Here is an 18,915-nt window from a genome sequence, read left to right on the forward strand (position 1 = left end):
CTCTCCTCTGCAAACAGCCCCAGAGTTGGGGCTGTTCAGCCCGGAGAAAAGAAGGCTCTGGTGAGACCTCAGAGCACCTTCCAGTACCTAAAGGGGCTGCAGGAGAGCTGGAGAAGTGCTTTTTACAAGGCATGGAGTGATAGGACAAGGGAGAGTGGCTTTAAACTGAAAGAGTGTCGGTTTAAACAGGATATTTGGGAAAAATTCTTCCCTGAGAAGGTGCTGAGGCACTGGCAGAGGTTGCCCAGAGAAGCTGCGGCTGCTCCATCCCTGGAAGCATTCAAGTCTCAGAACAACCTGGTCTAGGGGACGGCATTCCTACCACGAGAGGGTTGGAACGAGGTGATCTTCAAGGTCCCATCCAGCCGAAACCGTTCTGCAGTTCTGTAACGCCAGGAAGCCATGGATTCGGGAAGGGGGGGAGTCTGTGCGATGCCGTGCTCGGCGCAACACTGACATGCAGCGGTCGGGACGGGGGAAACGCCGCTTTCTGCGGCCGCCACGACCAGAGCAGAGACTTCGGCAGGCCCCGTTCGCGGCGGCCCCGGCCCGAGGCGAGCGCCGCGAGCCTGAGCATCCTGCTTCCCCTCTTCTCTGGTGAAGCAGATTTTTAATAGCATTCCAAGCCTTTGGACAAATATTGCATTTGAATTCCAAATATGGCCTGAGCAGGCTAATTACCCAAAAAATCCTCCAAAATTAATGTAAGAGCTGTGGTTTGATCCGAGGCAAATAAATATAAATGGTGTTTATTTAACATTCCCCTGCCCTTTAAACCAGGGAAGTTTGCCAGTGTTGAGGAAAAACACCTTATTATGAAATAGCTGAAGCTGTGACCTAGCACAGATGCTACAGATTATACACAGCAATTAGAACATCACATCAGACAGCACTTAATTAATGGGTTCTGGGTACCAGGTTTTCCCCAGGACCGTGCCAGGGCAGGGCTGCTTGCCCACCCTCCCAGCCCTCTCTATTCTTCCCCACAATCTTCTCAAATCATAAAAACATTTAGGTTGGGAAAGACTTACCATTGAGTTCAACCCCTAACCCAGCGCTGCCATGACCACCACTAATCCATGGCTCTAAGCATCATGTTCACATATCTTTTGAACACTTCAGGGATGGTGACTTCACCACTGCCCTGGACAGCCTGTTCCAATGCCTGACCAACCTTGCAGTGTGGAATTTTTCCATAGTATCCAATCTAAACCTCCCCTGGAACAACTTGAGGCTGTTTCCTCTTGTCCCATTGCTTGTTGCCTGGGAGAGTAGATTGACCCCCACCAGGCACCAACCTCTTTCCAGGGAGAGGTAGAAAGTGCTCAGGTCCCCCCAAGCCTCATTTTCTCCAGGCTGAACATCCCAGCTCCCTCAGCTGTTTCTCCTCAGACCTGTGCTCCAGACCCTTCCCCAGCTCTGTTGCCATTCTCTGGACAGGCTCCAGCACCTCAAAGTCTTTCCTGCCATGAGGGGCCCAGAGCTGGACACAGGATTTGAGGTGCGGCCTCACCAGCACAGAGGATGGTCACTGCCCTGGTCCTGTTGGCCACACTATTGCTGACAAAAGCCAGGATGTCCTTGGCCTTCTTGGCCACCTGGACACGAAGGCAAGGAGTGTGCCAGTGTACACAACCTCTCCATGCTTTCTCCAGCTCTCTGGGACTCACTGATTCCCCTTGGCTGTACTCTGTATACAACTCCCATCACCAAACCCTCGCTGCTGTCTCCACAAATGCAGCTGAGTCTCTGGAGAGACTCACATAAGGAAGAAGGAGTGGAAGGACCAGCTGTCTTTTGCACTATCTCTGGGGGAGAAAACCCTCCCAACAGGCATGAAGCTGCCCAGAAACTGTTCCTCTGGCCCCTCTCAGGAAATCAGGACATTGCAGACGACATCCAAGTTATCCCAGCCATAGCATGAAGTGCTTTCACAAAGTTTAATCTTTCGCTTCTACTGCTGCAGTTTGCTGGGGGTGTGTCTGCACTTGCCACACCCATGACAGGGTCACTGTAACATCCCCACATGCCTTCTCCTCCCCCACTACTGCTTCCAGGGATGTGCAAACACCCCCACTGCTCCCTGCCATGCCAGCAGTATGGGGTGAGGACAAACGCTCCTGCCAGGACAGGTACACACTTCCTCCAAGCTGAATTCTAAATTATTGTTTCAACTTTGCTGTCCGTGTCTGGGATGACAGGTGGGCTCCTTGTTTTTGGAGATTACACTGTATTCAGAGACCCCCGTGGTGACCTTCTTTGCCCACCTAGGTGTAGCAGGCCTGAGCTCAGAGGAGGCCAGTGGCTGCAGCCCCACCCAAAGCCTCACCTCATCCACACTCCAGTAAAGCCCAAGGACTAAGCGTGACTTTGATAGACGTGTTTCATTTTAGACTGCCCTAATGAAGTAATTAAAACGACCTGAGTATTTAGCTTAGTTACTCTTCTTTTCAGTAATTCTTTCTCACCTCTAATTAGCTGTAGAACTTACCCGATTCTCTTCCCAATTTGTCTGTGTCTTTCTTCCACTGCAGGGCCAGGGTTTGTAAACTTCTATGATTGACTCAGTAATCAGAACAAAGCTAATCAGGAGAGTTTTACTGACCAAGTCGACAAGCACTACAATTTCTTAATATTTAGTATTTCAAATACATGCACCAAGACAACACAGCTCTGTCCCAAATCCCAGATTACTGAAAGCATACAGCATCAGGGATGCTTAATTTTTGATCAAAATCCCTTTATACCTCACCAAAACCCTAACAAACCAAAACCCCAAAATATTTAAGAGACAAGTCCTCATGTTTAATAGTATTAATATTTGATACAAAACCGAGATTTTAATGGCATTTGGACAAGGGACAAATGGCTCAAAAGAAAGGTGTAAACTTGACTGAGTGCAGGAAGGCAAACCCTGAGCTCCTGGAAACCGCTGGAGAAGGGTGGCACATCTGTCACTTCACAGCAGGCACCACACTCTGCAACCAGCCCTTGGCATCTAAAAAAGGGCAGGTACAGAGGGCTCCTCAGCAAAGACAGGAACCACCCTCCCCCACAATTCCAACTAACATCCAATTTTCATAACAATCCATAAAAGTAATAAAGTGACCACACAGAGAATGAGTTACGACCCATTGAGAAAACTATTGTTTATTTAGAAAAAAGGTTACACCGGTAGAATTTAGCAGATAAAAAATTCTTTTTTTTTTTTTTAAAAACGTCATTGTGAAATTTTCAGACTAAAGTTCAGCAATACAAAGCTCCTGTAGCTGTAACTGAAACTTAATTTATTTCAGTTTTGAAGAGAGCATTTCCAATCAATCTAAAAACAACATGACAAACAAAAGGTGTGACGGGACAACTGAGCACAGGTTTAGGATGGGATAGGACAGGGTTCATTCATTGTTTCTTTAAACAAGTCAACCTTATACACAATATACAAATAATCCCTAAGCATTGCATGAAAACAGTGCTCCCACTTAACTTTGTTTTTTTTAGTCACTGATATTAAAAACAGGCCAAGTAATAAATAAAAACTGAGTTTAAATGAGGTAAATCCAAAAAGGTTCAATAACTGTTTATTTGTGGTTTTCAAACATCTAAAAGAATGCAATTTCAAATTTAAAGAATTACTAAACTCAGGCAGTATTTTCGACAAACTAAAGTGGAACTATGTACACATGAAACCTCATTTGCACTATGGCAACTGTTTGTTTGCAGCACATTGTGCTAAAATATGGAATAGGTAACACTTTCAGCCAGGTACTGAAAATAAATGTGTAAGAAACTAAGCAACAAGTTAAAAATACAGTAATGTACAACTTAACAATTAAGTCCTTAGCATGGGGAAATAAAGCAGAGAACTGAATAATTTAAGGAGATGCAGATGGGTCCTCTTCATTCACAATTTTCTGTGCAATCTGTACGCTGGAAAATACATTTCTGGTCACAGCTGGATATCTTCCCATTTCAGTGTCACCTGCAACGAAGGTGTACATAATTAGAATCAGATGTTCATATGAACACTGATCTCACAACTTTGTATTTATTCCATTCACAACTCAAAGAATGAGGGGGAAAATAAAACTATTTTTATCATTCCCTAACTCTACCCTATTCCACAGCAAGAACTACATTAATATGAGCACTGCACTGTAAGTACTGAAACTCTGATTCAAACATACAAATAGGAAACAGGTAGTCACTTGAGAAGGTATAAACTCCTTTAGAGGTGCAACCCCCTCAAAATGTTACTATCTCTAAATTAGGCAAGAAATAAATGCAGTCAATCAGACATTGTACATTATTAGGAAGAACGGTATCAAAGATTTAACAGGAGCACAGGATGAGATTCCACAACTGTGTTGCTATAAAAAGCACTTTTTCACACTTCACTATGCACACAGTGGGGTGCTGTCAGCGTTCCAGGCCAGATGTGCCAGTTTAGGCCATTGCTGGACATTAATTTCATGGTACAACTGACATTTACCTGAGCACTTGTTACTTACAGTCAGCAGAACACAGTTGTGCTTTTTTAACTATTTTAATGATAATACTCACTTTATATTGAATTGCTAGTCAAGACAAAACTTCACATTTTATTATTAAGGAAGCTGTAAGTGCTCAGTAATGAACTTCATCTGCCAAGACTGCCTTTTTTCTTTTGTTCCAAAGTAGCATTTAAAAGAATAGGGAAAAAACTGGGATCGCTCCACAGTGATCAGACAATAATGGCTATGAAGGACAAAGAGTCTAGAAAATTCCAGCAAATTCTTTCCAGAGAATGCTCATAATTTTCAGTTTAGAAACTGTTCACAGAAGTATCTTTCATTACTTCAAGAAGATAAAAAGAAATAGTACTAAGAAGCAATAACATGAACTCCCCCCTTTTTATAACCAAAGAGCATGTTGTATCAGCACAAGCTTTCTTACCCAAGCCCCTTCACGTATGTGCCCTCAACTGCAGTGGCTGAATGAGCCTTGACACCAAATGGAACACAAGATCCTTTTTGAAATAAGCCCCCTTTGCTCTGAGGTCACAGTCCATGAGTGGAGACTTTTCTCAGACATTCAAATTTTGTTTTTTCTTTTTTTTCCTTAAAATGTGAAATTGTACCCTGCCTTATGCATAAAGATTAATAGCAGTCTCTGACTAAAGTTGGATAGATCAGGTGAACTAATTTAAGTTCACTGGGACATTTTCCTTCCTAAATAACTGAAAACAAAACATTTCAAAACTCTTAAAATATCTCAAAGCAGAGGAGAAAAAACTCCTACCCTCATACCCATAGAACAAATCTTAAGAGTGTCCACATAGTTGCATAGGTCTGAAAAAAAGCCCAAACCATTCAGAGCCCCATCAACTTCAAAGAACAATTGATTTTTCCAAAAGATCCAGTCTGAATAAGGGTTACTCAAAATACCCTAAAGTTTATTTTCTTTCTTTAAATAGTCCATGTTTCCATGCCAAAGTTTTCCTTTATCTCCTTCCTCCTCAGATCTGACCGGATAAAAGATTATGCAGAGACACTGAGCTAACTGTACTATGTAGCACTGTGGTTTAAAAGCTACTGGTTTTGTTTAAGTAAGAAGATACAAAACTTGAGTTTGCAACATATTAGACAAGATATAATTAAGTAACACGCAGATTATCCAGACTGATGAATATCAGAATGACAAGGATCCACCTCTGCTTTTGTATGGCAACTTTTCTTGGAAAGAGCAACGAAGATGCAACTCCACTCCAAACACTGCTGATGTGCCACACCCCCTGCCTCTACTTTTTTTCCCCCCAAAAAATCTGAGCATCTGTATAATCTCTGTGAGGATGATGGGGAAATATTTTTCCCCTAGGGGAGTAATAATGAATTGCAAATAATAGTAGTAATAATATTTTTAAAATAATAATAGTAATTAAAAAAAACCCCCAACCCGAACCCACACATACCCATAGAAACCCCCCAACGTGAAACACAATCAGACCCAAAAAAAAAAAAAAAAAAATCCCCACAAAACAACCGAAAAACCCCAAAACACCACCCTGATACCCTGGGTGATTTCAGGCTGTTTTATCTGTATATCCTTTACCAGTCAACAGGGCCCACAGGAGACGTTGAATCAAACAAATTAAACCACAAACATTTTTACCTTGCCTGAAAGAATCTTCATTATCTGTGCTTGTCTGAAGATTTATGAGTAGATTCAGCGTTAAGGAAAAAGATTTATCTTTTGCTACATATAATAAAGGGAAGCTCATTTGCAGAAATTTTCTGAAATGTCAATGTTTAAAAGGATATTGTTTCTTTTCTTCTTTCCCCCCAGTACTGTCCCGTTTTTCTTTCTTCTCTGCTTTTTCTTTATCATGTCTTGATTCCTTTAAAAATATACATATGGGAAATAGCTTATTGTGGTACCCATTGTACAGGATGTTTAGGAGGACCATAATATTTAATGTTATAACTGGACACAGCTAAAAATATCATCATTCAAAATGACACTGCTCAGTTTCTATGATTTCTGAGATTATTTTATCTTTCTTTTCCAGTTCTCTGCTAAGTGCCAGCCACAGGGAACTACTGTTTGCTGAATACAAATATAACTGCAACATACCTGCTTTCACCAAAAGAAACTGTGCTGACACATGCACGTGGAAATCTGAATTACAGACTAGTTTATATTTAAGTTAAGCCTACTTTCATCTACTTGCTTACCAAAGTAATCTGCAAATATTTTATATTATTCAGAACCTAAAGTGTAAGTTCTGAATTTTCCTGGGTACTGCCAAAATGAACTAGTCCTCCAAACTATCCTGCTCCTCCCAGGAGTGACTGCTGAGATATTTAAAGCTACAAGATACCGGAAGTTCAAAAGCATTTTCTTACACATTCACAGCATATCTTTTTAATTTAGGCGATTAAGCAGCAATAAATTTTAGGAAAAAAATATCAGCTTGGTCTGTCAGCAACAAAAACAAATCAGGAAGAGAAGAACATCTTATTTTACCTTTTTGCTACCGGAGGAGCTCTTCTCCATCTTTTCTGCCTTGATTGAATCACCTTTCTCTTTTCCTGAAGATTTTGATTTGTTTTTATCCTTCTCTTTTTCATTTAAGCGAGGGGAATCAGAAGGACTTTCACTTTTGCTGTGTTTTGAAGAACCAGCTAAAAACAGAACAGAAAGTTGTAATTCACAACAAGTAAAAGCCTGACAAATACACGCACAAAAAGTAAAATACGTACTTGTGCCGTTTTCCTCTTTGCGTCGTTTAGTTGAATCCTGCGGTACCTCTCGGTCACTGTTTGAATGATCCTGGCACCAAATACAATTATGCAGATGTTAGCAGACTAAAACATACTCCTGAAGTAGCACCTGCTTATATTCTTATTTTGGAGAACTAGTTTTTGAATAATTAGGATGTAACTGAGGTGTTACATCTCGTGTGAAGTTTCTTGAGACTGGTCTGGAGGGTGAAGAGGTTTGAATGCCTTACTGCAAACCGACCTTTGAAAGAGTAACAGAACAAAAATGCCACCTCTGATAGAGATCACTTGTGCTCAGATGGGCTGTACAGCCAATTATTACTTCAAGGGCTTAGAACAGAAAGCTTTCCAAGCACATAAACCAACTGTCTAAACCAGTTCATTAAAAATGTCACCAACCCTTTTTCGATCTTTCCTGTCCTTTTCATCTTTCTTCTCTCTCTCTCTGGATCTTTCCCTTGACTTGTCCAAATCTTTCTTCTCCACTTCTCTCTCCTTACTCTTGGACAGTGTTGGAGTAGTGTGGTTTACGTAGTGCTGTTAAATTAAGTCAACATCACCAAGTATTAATATGTATTCCTATATGTGTAAACAAAAAGAAGTCTTATTCTAACATACCAGATCTAGCTCAAATATTAAACATAAATACTTTATTAGCAAAACAAAGAGTGATTAAAGACACGTTCAAATTCGTCACCTAAAATTTAACCTACAGCTTATTTACTCAACACTGGAAATTCAAGAATATTTTCTCTTTACTGAGACATTTATATTAAATACACACAACACTGTTCACCAGGACCAGTTGGATGCATGAACACAAATCAGACACACGGGCTACAGGAACAGGGTATGAAGGTTAACGGACTCAACACCTCTAATCATGCCTGGAATAAATGAATGGAATCACCTGCTTAAACAAGCTATAACTTATTTTTAAAGAATAATCTTTATCGACAAAGTATTTAAGACAATACTTTGAATAATGTGTCTTTAAATCTAATTTCTAACCTTCAAATGAGAAAAAACAGCTGAACATAGAATTGTTTTTTTCTGTAATGTATTCTAGATAGTTATTCCACTGTCTCTTCTAAACAATTCTGGTAAGCTCCATAAAACACGTAATGCATGTGTTACATAAAAATGGATACAGTACAGTAACTATATCTGTCTTTTTAAATACAATTATATAGTTAGATCTAAGAAATATTAAGAGCAAGTTTTAAATTAAAACCACTTCCCTTGGTATTTAAGCTACACCAGCACACAGATTTAAATCAGTACACTTCAATCTTCCCCCAGTTCTGTAAGTTAACAATTTTATTTGGGGGCAAAAGTATCTTTATTAAAATGTTCTCTGTATTTCTTTTTAGAGAGACACCTTACTTAAAAGGACACCAACAAAAGAGGTAAGTGGAAGATTAGTTTAAAACAATCAAGATATCACTTGAACCAAACCAATTAGTGTTTCAAACAACTTCCAAAATTTAATTAATCCTGTCCTTCTCCAGTTTCAGTAAACATTTAACTTACCAAAACCTGATGTTAGTGAACCTGTGTTAAAAGTCACACTGACAAAACTTAGGTCTCTTTCCTTTTATTATTGCACTAGAATTTTATTATCCTACAACAGAGACTGAACTTTCAATACTTCTTTCACTAGACATTTCTTTTTGCTCTTTTCCCTCATTCCTCTTTTCTTATTCCATTTCCTACAGTGCCATTCCACAAGTAAATTTACCCCTGCTCTCTTCTTTGCTGACAATGACACGCAAATATATTTTTTCTAAACAGCCCCATTCAGTCGTCTAGAGCCGCTTTCCACAGGAGAAAGCAAACTCATAGCTCTTCTTTCTCCTATTCCATTTCTTGTGTTCTCATGGCTGTTCACAACAGATTGCGCTGCTCCTCTACCATTCCAATGCAGGGTTTTGGAAAACTACATCCATCCTTCCCCACCTTTACCAGAAAGACATGCTTCTAGAAATGCTGCATCTGACACCACATTAAATTTTGGGTGCTTCTGTGTGGTTTGTAACTTGGACAAATGCCAAAGAAAGAAAAAACCTAATTCAAGTCTGGCACCATTTATTTCACCTGCAGTGTAAACCTGTATTTCCATTGTCTGGCTCCAGAAACTGAGCCAAGTCAGGAATAAAAAAAGTCTGTAAGCAGACAACAGCACTAGACTTTTAACTTTCAGTGGAAGCTGAACTCATAAATCTTACAGGTTTCTGAACATCCCATCCCTTTCCCAAACAAGTACATGGAAGTAAAGAAGAACATTTAACTTGTCTTACACCATGTACAGGGAACATTGTCATGAAGTGCTTTAAGTCTGTTAGAACAGCACTGAAGAGTGAAGATTAGTTTATTAAGTGAGAAAGATTAGAAAATAGCATTTAGAAAAGGAAGGAACGAGTTGGACACCCCCCCATCCCCCAAACACTTGAAGAATAAATCCATTAAAAGGTCACACAACTGCAATACACTTCCAGCTAAGTCTACACAAACACATTATAGTTAATTCTAAAAAACAACTTTTCAAATTAACAAGAAAAATAAAGCTGTTCGCTAATAATTTAATTACAAATAGCTTCACTGCCTGCTTAATTAAATCAATGTGCTAATAAGTAAAAGAAATATTTTTATATAAAACTTTAGCTTAAGTAATGAAAACATAAGCACATTTTCAATTAACCACCTGAATCTTGACTCATATAGTAAGAAAGGGAAAAGTGAGATTTTACAGATTCCCATATACCACCCTTCATGCAGAGGTGAGCTCAAGACAAATACTATAGTTCTCTAATTAAAAAAAATTAAATATACAAGATATGATGATGACGATGATGATGATTTATAAGAGTATCTGGATTCAATCTACAGACACTGTAATTTCATCAGTGGTAAGACTAAAGGATGTTTCCCATATACACTATCCCTATAAGCACATACAGTTGGTATTGGAAAGATTCAATTAAAAAAAAAAAAATCCATCAGCAAGTGTCCATTACAGAATCACAGCTATTTTGATTTAAAACATGCAAAGTGTTCTGAACACTTTGTACAAAGCTAGCTACAACTAAACCAACAGTGTAAATACAGAATAGAAAATGGAAATCCGTAACACATTTTTAAAGTAAGTGAATCCTAGTAAACCCAAAAAGTATCCAAAAAATCCAAATGGTCAGCATTTTCCAAGTGATAAATCTTTGTGCAGTTTAGTTACACACTGGAACTGAGTGTGTAACCAAAGACTTTAACAGCAACTTTAGAAGATTTGATCCAATTCCCATCAGTCACATCCCCTGATGTATCAGCGGGTGTGCAGTGGCTGTGACTATTACTCTACAACAGTTACAATGTGTAACAAAAAAATAGTTACAGAATCTGTCTAAAATACTATATTCCAAGTGCTTGTTAGGCCACACCAGGAACACTGTGTTCAGTTTTGGTCCCTGCTATACAAAAGAGATATGGACAGGCTGGAGATGGTCCAGAGAAGGGCCACAAAGGCTGATCCAAGACTTGGGCAGCCTGACACGAGAGGGAAGGCAGGGAGAACATGGGAAGAGGAGGCTTAGGGGAGACCTCATCACCACATCCCAGTACTTAAAGGGTGGCTACCAAGAGACATGCCCTTTTAACAAGCAGTCACACGGAAAAATAATGGGTAATGGATACAAGTTACTCATGGGAGGATTCCAACTGGACACAAGAGGGAAACGCTTCACACCAAGAACAATCAGCCATCGGAGCATCTCCTCAGGGAAGTGATGGATTCCCCAACACTGGACACGTATAAGATCTGGCTGGACGGGGTGCTGGGCCATCTTGCCTACACCATGTTTTTGCCAAGAAAGGCTGGACCAGCTGATCCTTGAGGTCCCTTCCAATCTGGGATTCTATGAACTCCTGAGAGCATTCTTTAGTATCGCTTCTCCTAAGATAATGAAGCTGAAGTGCATTTACAGGAAGTAAATACACAAAGATGATGATAATTCAGGAGGTTGTCTGTGATACTTAGAAACACAATACTATAGTACTAGAACATTAATACAGTTGTAAGGGGAAAGAGTATCAATATTCCAGGGGCATCTCAAATATTCTTTGTTTTAACTAACTACTGTTCTTTAATTGATATATTCAAAACCCCTCAAACAATTCTAAGAACTATTTTAGCTATCCTACCAGCTTTTCAGTCAAATGAAAGGCTTAATCATAAGGACATTTCTGTGTATTCACCAGTTTTAGAGGGGAATAGAAGAGACACTGACATATTACATCTCTTCAAAATACTGACAGAAAGGTAAATTCAGGGGATTTTTGTTATGTTGCTTCTACATTACCAACCGTCTCTCCTGTACAGAGGATTTACACACCAGGACAAAAAACCCCATCCCTCTATTACTATGCTAGTATTTACAGGAATGGAATTGGAATTTTCTGATGGGAGTTCGCCACAAGAGCAAAAGTTAACTTCTCTCTGCAACAAAATATGAAAATAAACTTGGCTGGTTTCTAAAAGATTCAAACCTTTGCTGAAGAGTCCTTGAGTTCGTTGAGGTTGTCCTGTAGAAAATGAACGGAGATGACACGTGAGCTGGAATAGTTTTCAGAAACCAGAGGGACTTTGGGAAGCACGGCCGTACCCTTGAAACAAAAAACAGCTACTCCTTCTGGAATAAATCTTATGTTAATACTGTACTCTAAATAAAGCTAGCAACTGAAATACTTTTTAAAAAGAAAAAAAGGAGGGGGGGGAAAAAGACAATCATTATCTATTCTCTAGACTCTGCTATTAAATAAATTCCAAAGTATGTATAAGTCTGTATCTAATTCTTCCTAGAACAGTGAAAACACACTCTCCTGCCCAGACAAAAATATAAAGAAAAAATAGTCTTAACTCTAAATATAGCTGAACAAGAGGTGAAACAGGTTTAAAATACTTTTAAACCTGTATCTTCTCCACTTTCAGTTAAATGTGGTAGAAGTCACTCTAGAATGACCTTATGCTGCCATTTATAAAAAACTTCATCATTACGAGTAGTTATCACTGTCACCTGTTTCCTCAAAACTAGTAAAAGCTATTTGAGTCCTCCAAAATTAACTTAAATCTTTCAAGTAAATCTTACATAGAAAAATATGTACTCTGAAAAAACAGAAAAAAAAGAAGAGCTTGTTCTAAAGTTGGTAAGATGGTGAAGTTTAAAGACCCACATAATCCATCATAGTGCTCTTGATGAAGTATTAGTAACTTACAGTTTTAAATGTTCAACGTACTGCAAATTCAAAGATTCCATGAACATAGATGGTTTAGAAATAATATAAATATGGAGCAAGGAATGGCTACCCTGAGTCTTCAAGTAGGCTACGCCCATGGTTTTGTGCTGCGCTTGAGTGCTTGGGGTTTCTCTTTGCTGGGTAGGAGGCTTGGTGGCCACATCTGGTTTTATCGTAACGCAGGGCTCAACATGGTGGGAACCCATTGGAAATAAACAAACCTCGAAGGGAAGGTACAACAGAAGCTGCATGCGCACTGAATATACACAACTACAGGAGAACTGATCACCAAGGAGACTTTAAAATGGAACTCCTTTCAAGACTCCTCCTTAGAAGGCACATATCGGTATGATGCTCATCAAGAAGCCTGATGAATTCAGAGGTATCGTACATCCCGTATCATCCAGGAATCTTCAGTGCTACAGATTCTTCAAAGAAGTGCAGAAAAATATGCTCCACTCTGTTGCAAAGACTCATTTGCTTGTAGCTACCATTGCACTCCAAAAAAACTGACTGCTTAAAGCAATGAGGCACTTCTGTGTAAAAATTCTCTTGAAATTTCCAAACACTATTTTACAAAATTTGTGCTAGGTCCTTGAAGCATTATTTTGGTTAATTAAAAAATATTTTTATAGAAAAAAAGACAGTCCGCCAATAAAGAAAAGGAATGCATTTTGTAATGCAACATAAAACCTCCAGTGGTTCCAGTGTATACTTGGCACAAAACTTGAAGGAAGTCGAATACTGGCATCCCAAACTTGTGAGCCTAACATGGGTGCTGCCTTCCTCAGGCTATACTAACCTTTACTGTTGAGGAATGTGACGGAGAAGAATGTGTATCAACTTTGCGGCGTTTTTGTTCTGAGGAAAGAACAGAACAATGGCATTATTAAAACACAGTTAAAAAAGGAGAATCAAATAATATCACTTTCTGAAGTACCAACATAATTAAAGCTAGATTTCTTACCACTATGTGAATTTTGTTTTCCTTAAGCTATCTAGAGTTAGCAGCATGCCTTGACCATCTTTGTGAAAGTTTGCAGCAAAGGTGTAATGTGAACAAACTGATGCAAAATTATGCTCACTCCAAACTTCAATTTTATGGAAGTCAGTGTCTTAACTCTGGAATTGCTATGAAGACCTTGAACAGGTGAACCCTATGAAAAGCATCATCACCTGCCCTTGTGGTTTGCCTGAAGCAGCACAAATATAAAACTCAACATCAGCCTCAGATAATAATTTAAGGATTTGCTAACCCTTAATACAAGAAGGGACTGATAAAGCTTTCTGCATCCTTCTTAAGGATGCAAAGGCCTGTATCTTTTACTTTCCCTGTTTTCTTCCAATTCAAAGGTTGTCATGAAGCTCTCAAGAGTACACACAAAGTTTTTGCATTACACTTTTGCAAAACTTGCACGGCCTAAGTTATACTAATACATTTTAATAAAAGACCATTCACACAGTAAAAAATGACAGGCTTTGTGAGAACAAGCATTCACTGGAGATGTGTGAAGTTCACACATTCACATAGATTGCCTTTTGAAGTTATTCTGACCTTTAGATATTGACTGTACTGAAAAGCCAGTGCCAAAATCTTTCTTACTACGTAGGGATTCTCTCTCAACTTCTCTAGCATTTTTTGACATTCAGTGATTTTCAAGTGACACATTCTATTTTTCTAGACAAGAACAGAAACGAAATATTCAAACTTACCCCTTTCAGATTCTGATGTTTCTGATCGGGGAACAGGTGACTTCAAGGACCCAGCTACTGGCACCTTTTCTCCTCCTTTAGCATTTTCCTTGGATTTCATCTCCTTCGCTAGATCTCTTTCTCTGGATGGCTCCTTTTCTCTCTCCTTTTCTGCAGTTGACTTTGACTCAATGATGGTAACAACCGTCTTGGACTTTTCCTCTTTTGAAGCTTTTTCTTCTTTCTTCACTTTTTCCTTATCTTTGTCAGATTTTGGCGTTTTCTCCTTGATCTCTCTTGCTTTCTCATCTTTGTTTGCCCGTTCTTCCTTCGGTTTATCTTTCCCATCTTTCCCAAGTGCCTTCATCTCCGGAGTGGCAGCTGGAGTCTTGTCTTTTTTTTCTTTATCTTTTTCCTTCCCGCTTTTCTCTTTATCATCTTTCTCTTTAATAATTTTGCTGCATCAAAAATAAAAAGGCCAATTAGCATGGAAACAAAACACAGCTCTAGCTTTATCACAGGAGTTCTACTTTGGAATGTTTGATAGAATTTCCTGGAGCAGTCACTGTAAGATTTCAGATTTGCTGTTTCTTTATCAGAACAGCAACAAGCAACTGTTCTCATTTATCTTATTTAGCTAAAATGGGACACATTTAACAACATCAGATCAGTAAAACTCTGTATTTTGAAAGAAATAATGCCATTTATTAAACTTTAAGGAAATTGAAACTATTTATACAGAACCCAGAAGTAAAAATAAAAGGCAGGTCGTTTTCAAGTGTACTTCTCTGTCTTGGAAGGAAGAAAACAGAGAACATGTGAGAATAGTTTTTCTCACCTATTAGATGCACTGTTTCCATTGCTTGTTGTCACCTTCGGTGTAGCGTTGACAGTTTTATTAATAACTTTCACCACACCCTGAGACTTCTCCTTTAGCTTATCTGCTTAAAAAAAACAGAACAGGTCTATTTCAGCAAGTTACTATATATCCTGTTGGTTAAAATACAACAAGTAGCTGAGCACATTCATGTAAGGTCATGTGTAGCTAACAGCTAAAATAGGCAGCAGAACACCCTCTCCCAAAACCAAGTAAAAATAAAGAACATGTATTGATCCTATTTGGCATCACATTTACATGTTTTCTTTTTAGCTTAATGAAGCAAATTTTGAGAGAAGCCTGGAATATCAGAAGAATTCTACTGAAAAATAAACATATAATAATCATAGGTGTGTTTACCAGTCTCCTCAGTAGTGCCCTCTTCCAGTCTAACTGTATTTATTGTGAGAGACGTAGGCATCCCAGCACCACCTGGCCCATTTTGTACTGTTGCAGGTACAGCATTCCTGGCAGGTGGGTCTTTGTGGTGAAATTCATTTTCAGGTATCATGAAAGGCTTCCTACTTTTCAACTGTCCAGAATAGCTGTAAGTCGCACAGATTGTTAAATATGCACAAACATAAAGCAAAACATGGGTTGAATCTTAAATGTGGATCTAATCTAACAGTTCATCTGTTATTTATTTCACAGTTTTTCCTAACTCATATGCAGTTTCTTCCCCCTTTATTGATGAGCTCAAAAGAAAAATAAACAAACCCACTAGACATAGAAGCAGCCCTACTTCCACACTCTCTTCCTCACCATCACACACACACACCCCCACATACACCCCCTGCCAAACACACAGAACAAACTGACGACTGACAAAACTTCAGACTGCTCGGGCAACCTGAACTGCCCCTCAGGCATACGAGGATGGTTCCACATTCACCACAGGAAGATGTAACACGAAACTAAGCATTTTAGAATCATATAACACTTCCAATATCTAACCAGTCTTGCAGCAATAGCCTCTTGGCTTTCTTCCTTTTACTATCCCTCCTATCTCCTTGCTGCTATAGTATTTCTCTAAAATTAAGCTATGCTCTTGTAAGTAGAAATCTTTACTATTTTTTACTAGAGTCTTGTAAAGGAAATTAGTGATCACCCAGCATAAAATGAATGTTTTCATTCACACTGCCAGCACCAAGATGCAGGATAGCGAAATCTTCTGTGATAAGGTAAAAATCAAATGTTAGGACTGTAACAGTTCCGAGTCTTTAGATGCCTTTCATGATCCACTTTTAACCACTTTCTTAAATAAGTTGTTGTTACCCCATTGCCAATGCATATAGATCAGGTCTCTTCTCTTTCTCTTCCTGACATATCTTGTGTACTCTTCTTTCCAAGGCTTGACCCAGGTTCAGCACTTTTGGATACCATGGAAGGATTTTGGTCAGCACGATCAGGATGTTTCTGATATGTGTATATTCACCTGTTTCCAGGCAGTGCACAGAAGCCTAAAACATAAATTAAATCTAATGAAGTTGAGGGGTTTTTTTAAAGCATTCAAAAACATAAGGTTTTTGGCATTTCGATTTACCTTAGTTAATTTATAGTGCCATTTGTGTACCACGTGTCTAAAATTCTCATAATCCAATTGATCAGCCTTATTTCCACCATCAAACCCAGTTGCTCGTAATATAGTTAGGAAGCCTGGATAGTTGCCACATTCCTACATGCACATCAAAGAAGAGGAAAAAATTCTTTTTTGGGAAACAAAACTGGTAATTCTAAATTCTAAACTCTAAAGAATGAGACGCGATCACACTTCATAAGACTCACATAATTTTTTTTTAAGCTAATTTATGTTGAAATTTTAGTTGTGGGTGAGAGAAAAGATTATTCATAATTCAACTAGATTGTGCAAGGAGTATTAGGAGAGTTTCCATATGCTCCCTAAGTTATCTTTGAGGTAAGCTATGTGAAAATCAGAAATGGAAAGGGTTTTTTTAGCAAATATATTTTTTGACACCATACAAAATTACTTCTATCAAAAACACATATATAGTAAAATATAAGTCAATTCTATGATTATGCCATCAGAAAAATCCAATCACAATGTTTTTAAATCTAACAGTTTCACTAAATCCATTTTTACTGTGCTGAATTACACAAATGGTTAGTACATATTCTAATGAGCAAACTCATGTTAGTAATTTCCTATACCTTTTCATATATGACTCTGTCACTGTGCCATCTGGTCACGGTCTCCAGCATACAGCATAAAAACCTGCCATATCTACTGGCTTCATTTTCCGTGCAACTTGCAACTGTATATATAATATCAGAGAATACCTTTGAATAGAGAAAGAAAACGTTACTATGACCTTACTGAATTACAAAAACAGAAGACCTAACAAAAATTATAAATTTCTCTCATCTAAACCACCATTAAGCTGGTTTCTAAATAAAACAGAGACTGCTTATAAAATACTCTTTGTTTCTCAACTGCTGGTCCTTCACACTTAGCCCAGAATCCAAGCACTGCATACAGGTGTTGCTGACACACTGTTTGATAGTTCAAGTGTCTTCATTGACATAATTGTGTTATTTTCAAATTAATAATGATTTGAGCTAGCAGAAGTAAACATCTAGCTAATCTGATGGAGAGAAGTTTTTCTTCCTGGCCCACACAGGTCCATCAGATAGGGCTACTTGAGTAGAAATGCTCTTTTGGATACATGAAATCAGAGCAGATACAGTGACACAAACTAGCCCACTGTTTGTGGCACCATTTGCCAGGGTCAGAAGGGTCCCAAGGATGTTGCTGGTGGGGGAAGAGCATAAGAAAATTGGTTCCACTGCAGAAGAGCACACACACCAAAAATGGGAGTATTAGAGCAGGCCATGGAAATGCAGATTACTTAAAGGTTACAAAACCTGAAAGCAACTCCTATGACAGCTAATGACTTTGCTCTGAAACTCCACACTCATTAGGGTAAAACACAAACAACATTTCTTGAAAATAAACCCCTGAAGCTTTAAGAAAACTTTGCTTCTAAGATCTGAAGTACAAAAATGAACTTCTGATTGCTACAGATTCTAGAATGAAACATAAGAAATGATCTTGTTTACCTCTTCTGGGAGGCAGGAGACACACTAGCTTGGCATGTTTGTAGTGGCAATGATGTACATACACACACAGAGTTGTAGCTACTTACTCGGTCATAGCAGAGAAGTGTAGAGAAGTTGGGTGTTTTTTGTTGATGCACCAGTTCAACAAAGTGAGCACAGTAAACTGCATCAATTGCCGAAAAAATGCATCGAGGAAATATACACAACTGTAAAAATTTGGTGATAGTCTCATTTTTGGTAGATTCTTCAAAAAACAAAAGTTGAGAGGGGAAAAAAGAAAAGAAAAATAGAGTAAATTCATGGTTTATCATTCAACTACTCTCTTCCCAAGAAGTTCAGTATGACACATCCATACTCTGGTGTTTGTACAATTGGCCACTTTTATTTCAGACATATTTTTGGCATTGATCAGAAAAAGTGAATATAAGTGCAACTGTTTAAGGGTGGGGATAGAATAGCAGGGTAGATGTAGCAAATGTTTATTTTTTATTGGCAAAATTCTTCTTTCACACAACAGGGCTAAAAACTGGTTCTGGGAAAGCTTCAGCAAACTTCTCCACCTGCTCAAACTGTGCACACCAGCAAAGCAAACACCACCTGCTATTTCCCTAGAACACTTTCTTTCATCTTTCTAGATGAGGCTGACTTTCAGCTTGGTTTCCTTAGAAACTGATGAACATGCTGTCTCTATACAATTCATTAATAATCATTTTCCCATTTAAT

The 18,915-nt window shown here is 38.6% G+C and overlaps 1 protein-coding gene across 3 annotated transcripts in view; it reads right to left on the reverse strand.

Moving 5' to 3' along the window:
- Positions 1-3,120: 3,120 nt before the first annotated feature.
- THOC2 (THO complex 2) overlaps positions 3,121-18,915 on the reverse strand; it is a 50,519-nt gene continuing 34,724 nt past the window's right edge. The window contains exons 25-39 of one of the 3 annotated variants that reach the window (XM_039571795.1): positions 18,279-18,436; positions 17,284-17,412; positions 16,658-16,789; positions 16,390-16,574; positions 15,475-15,659; positions 15,076-15,178; positions 14,259-14,695; positions 13,348-13,406; positions 11,799-11,834; positions 7,659-7,796; positions 7,239-7,308; positions 7,003-7,160; positions 6,297-6,373; positions 6,148-6,195; positions 3,121-3,979 (exon numbers count right to left, since the gene is read on the reverse strand). In XM_039571795.1, the coding sequence (XP_039427729.1) occupies positions 6,168-6,195; positions 6,297-6,373; positions 7,003-7,160; positions 7,239-7,308; positions 7,659-7,796; positions 11,799-11,834; positions 13,348-13,406; positions 14,259-14,695; positions 15,076-15,178; positions 15,475-15,659; positions 16,390-16,574; positions 16,658-16,789; positions 17,284-17,412; positions 18,279-18,436 (1,895 nt within the window). In that variant the 3' untranslated portion in view covers positions 3,121-3,979; positions 6,148-6,167. Of the gene's footprint in view, positions 3,980-6,147; positions 6,196-6,296; positions 6,374-7,002; positions 7,161-7,238; positions 7,309-7,658; positions 7,797-11,798; positions 11,916-13,347; positions 13,407-14,258; positions 14,696-15,075; positions 15,182-15,474; positions 15,660-16,389; positions 16,575-16,657; positions 16,790-17,283; positions 17,413-18,278; positions 18,437-18,915 lie in introns of all 3 variants that reach the window. The other 2 variants (XM_039571793.1, XM_039571794.1) reach the window with 2 other exon arrangements.

Source organism: Corvus cornix, chromosome 4A (genome assembly GCF_000738735.6).
Source record: "Corvus cornix cornix isolate S_Up_H32 chromosome 4A, ASM73873v5, whole genome shotgun sequence".
NCBI classification, from domain to species: Eukaryota; Metazoa; Chordata; class Aves; order Passeriformes; family Corvidae; genus Corvus; species Corvus cornix.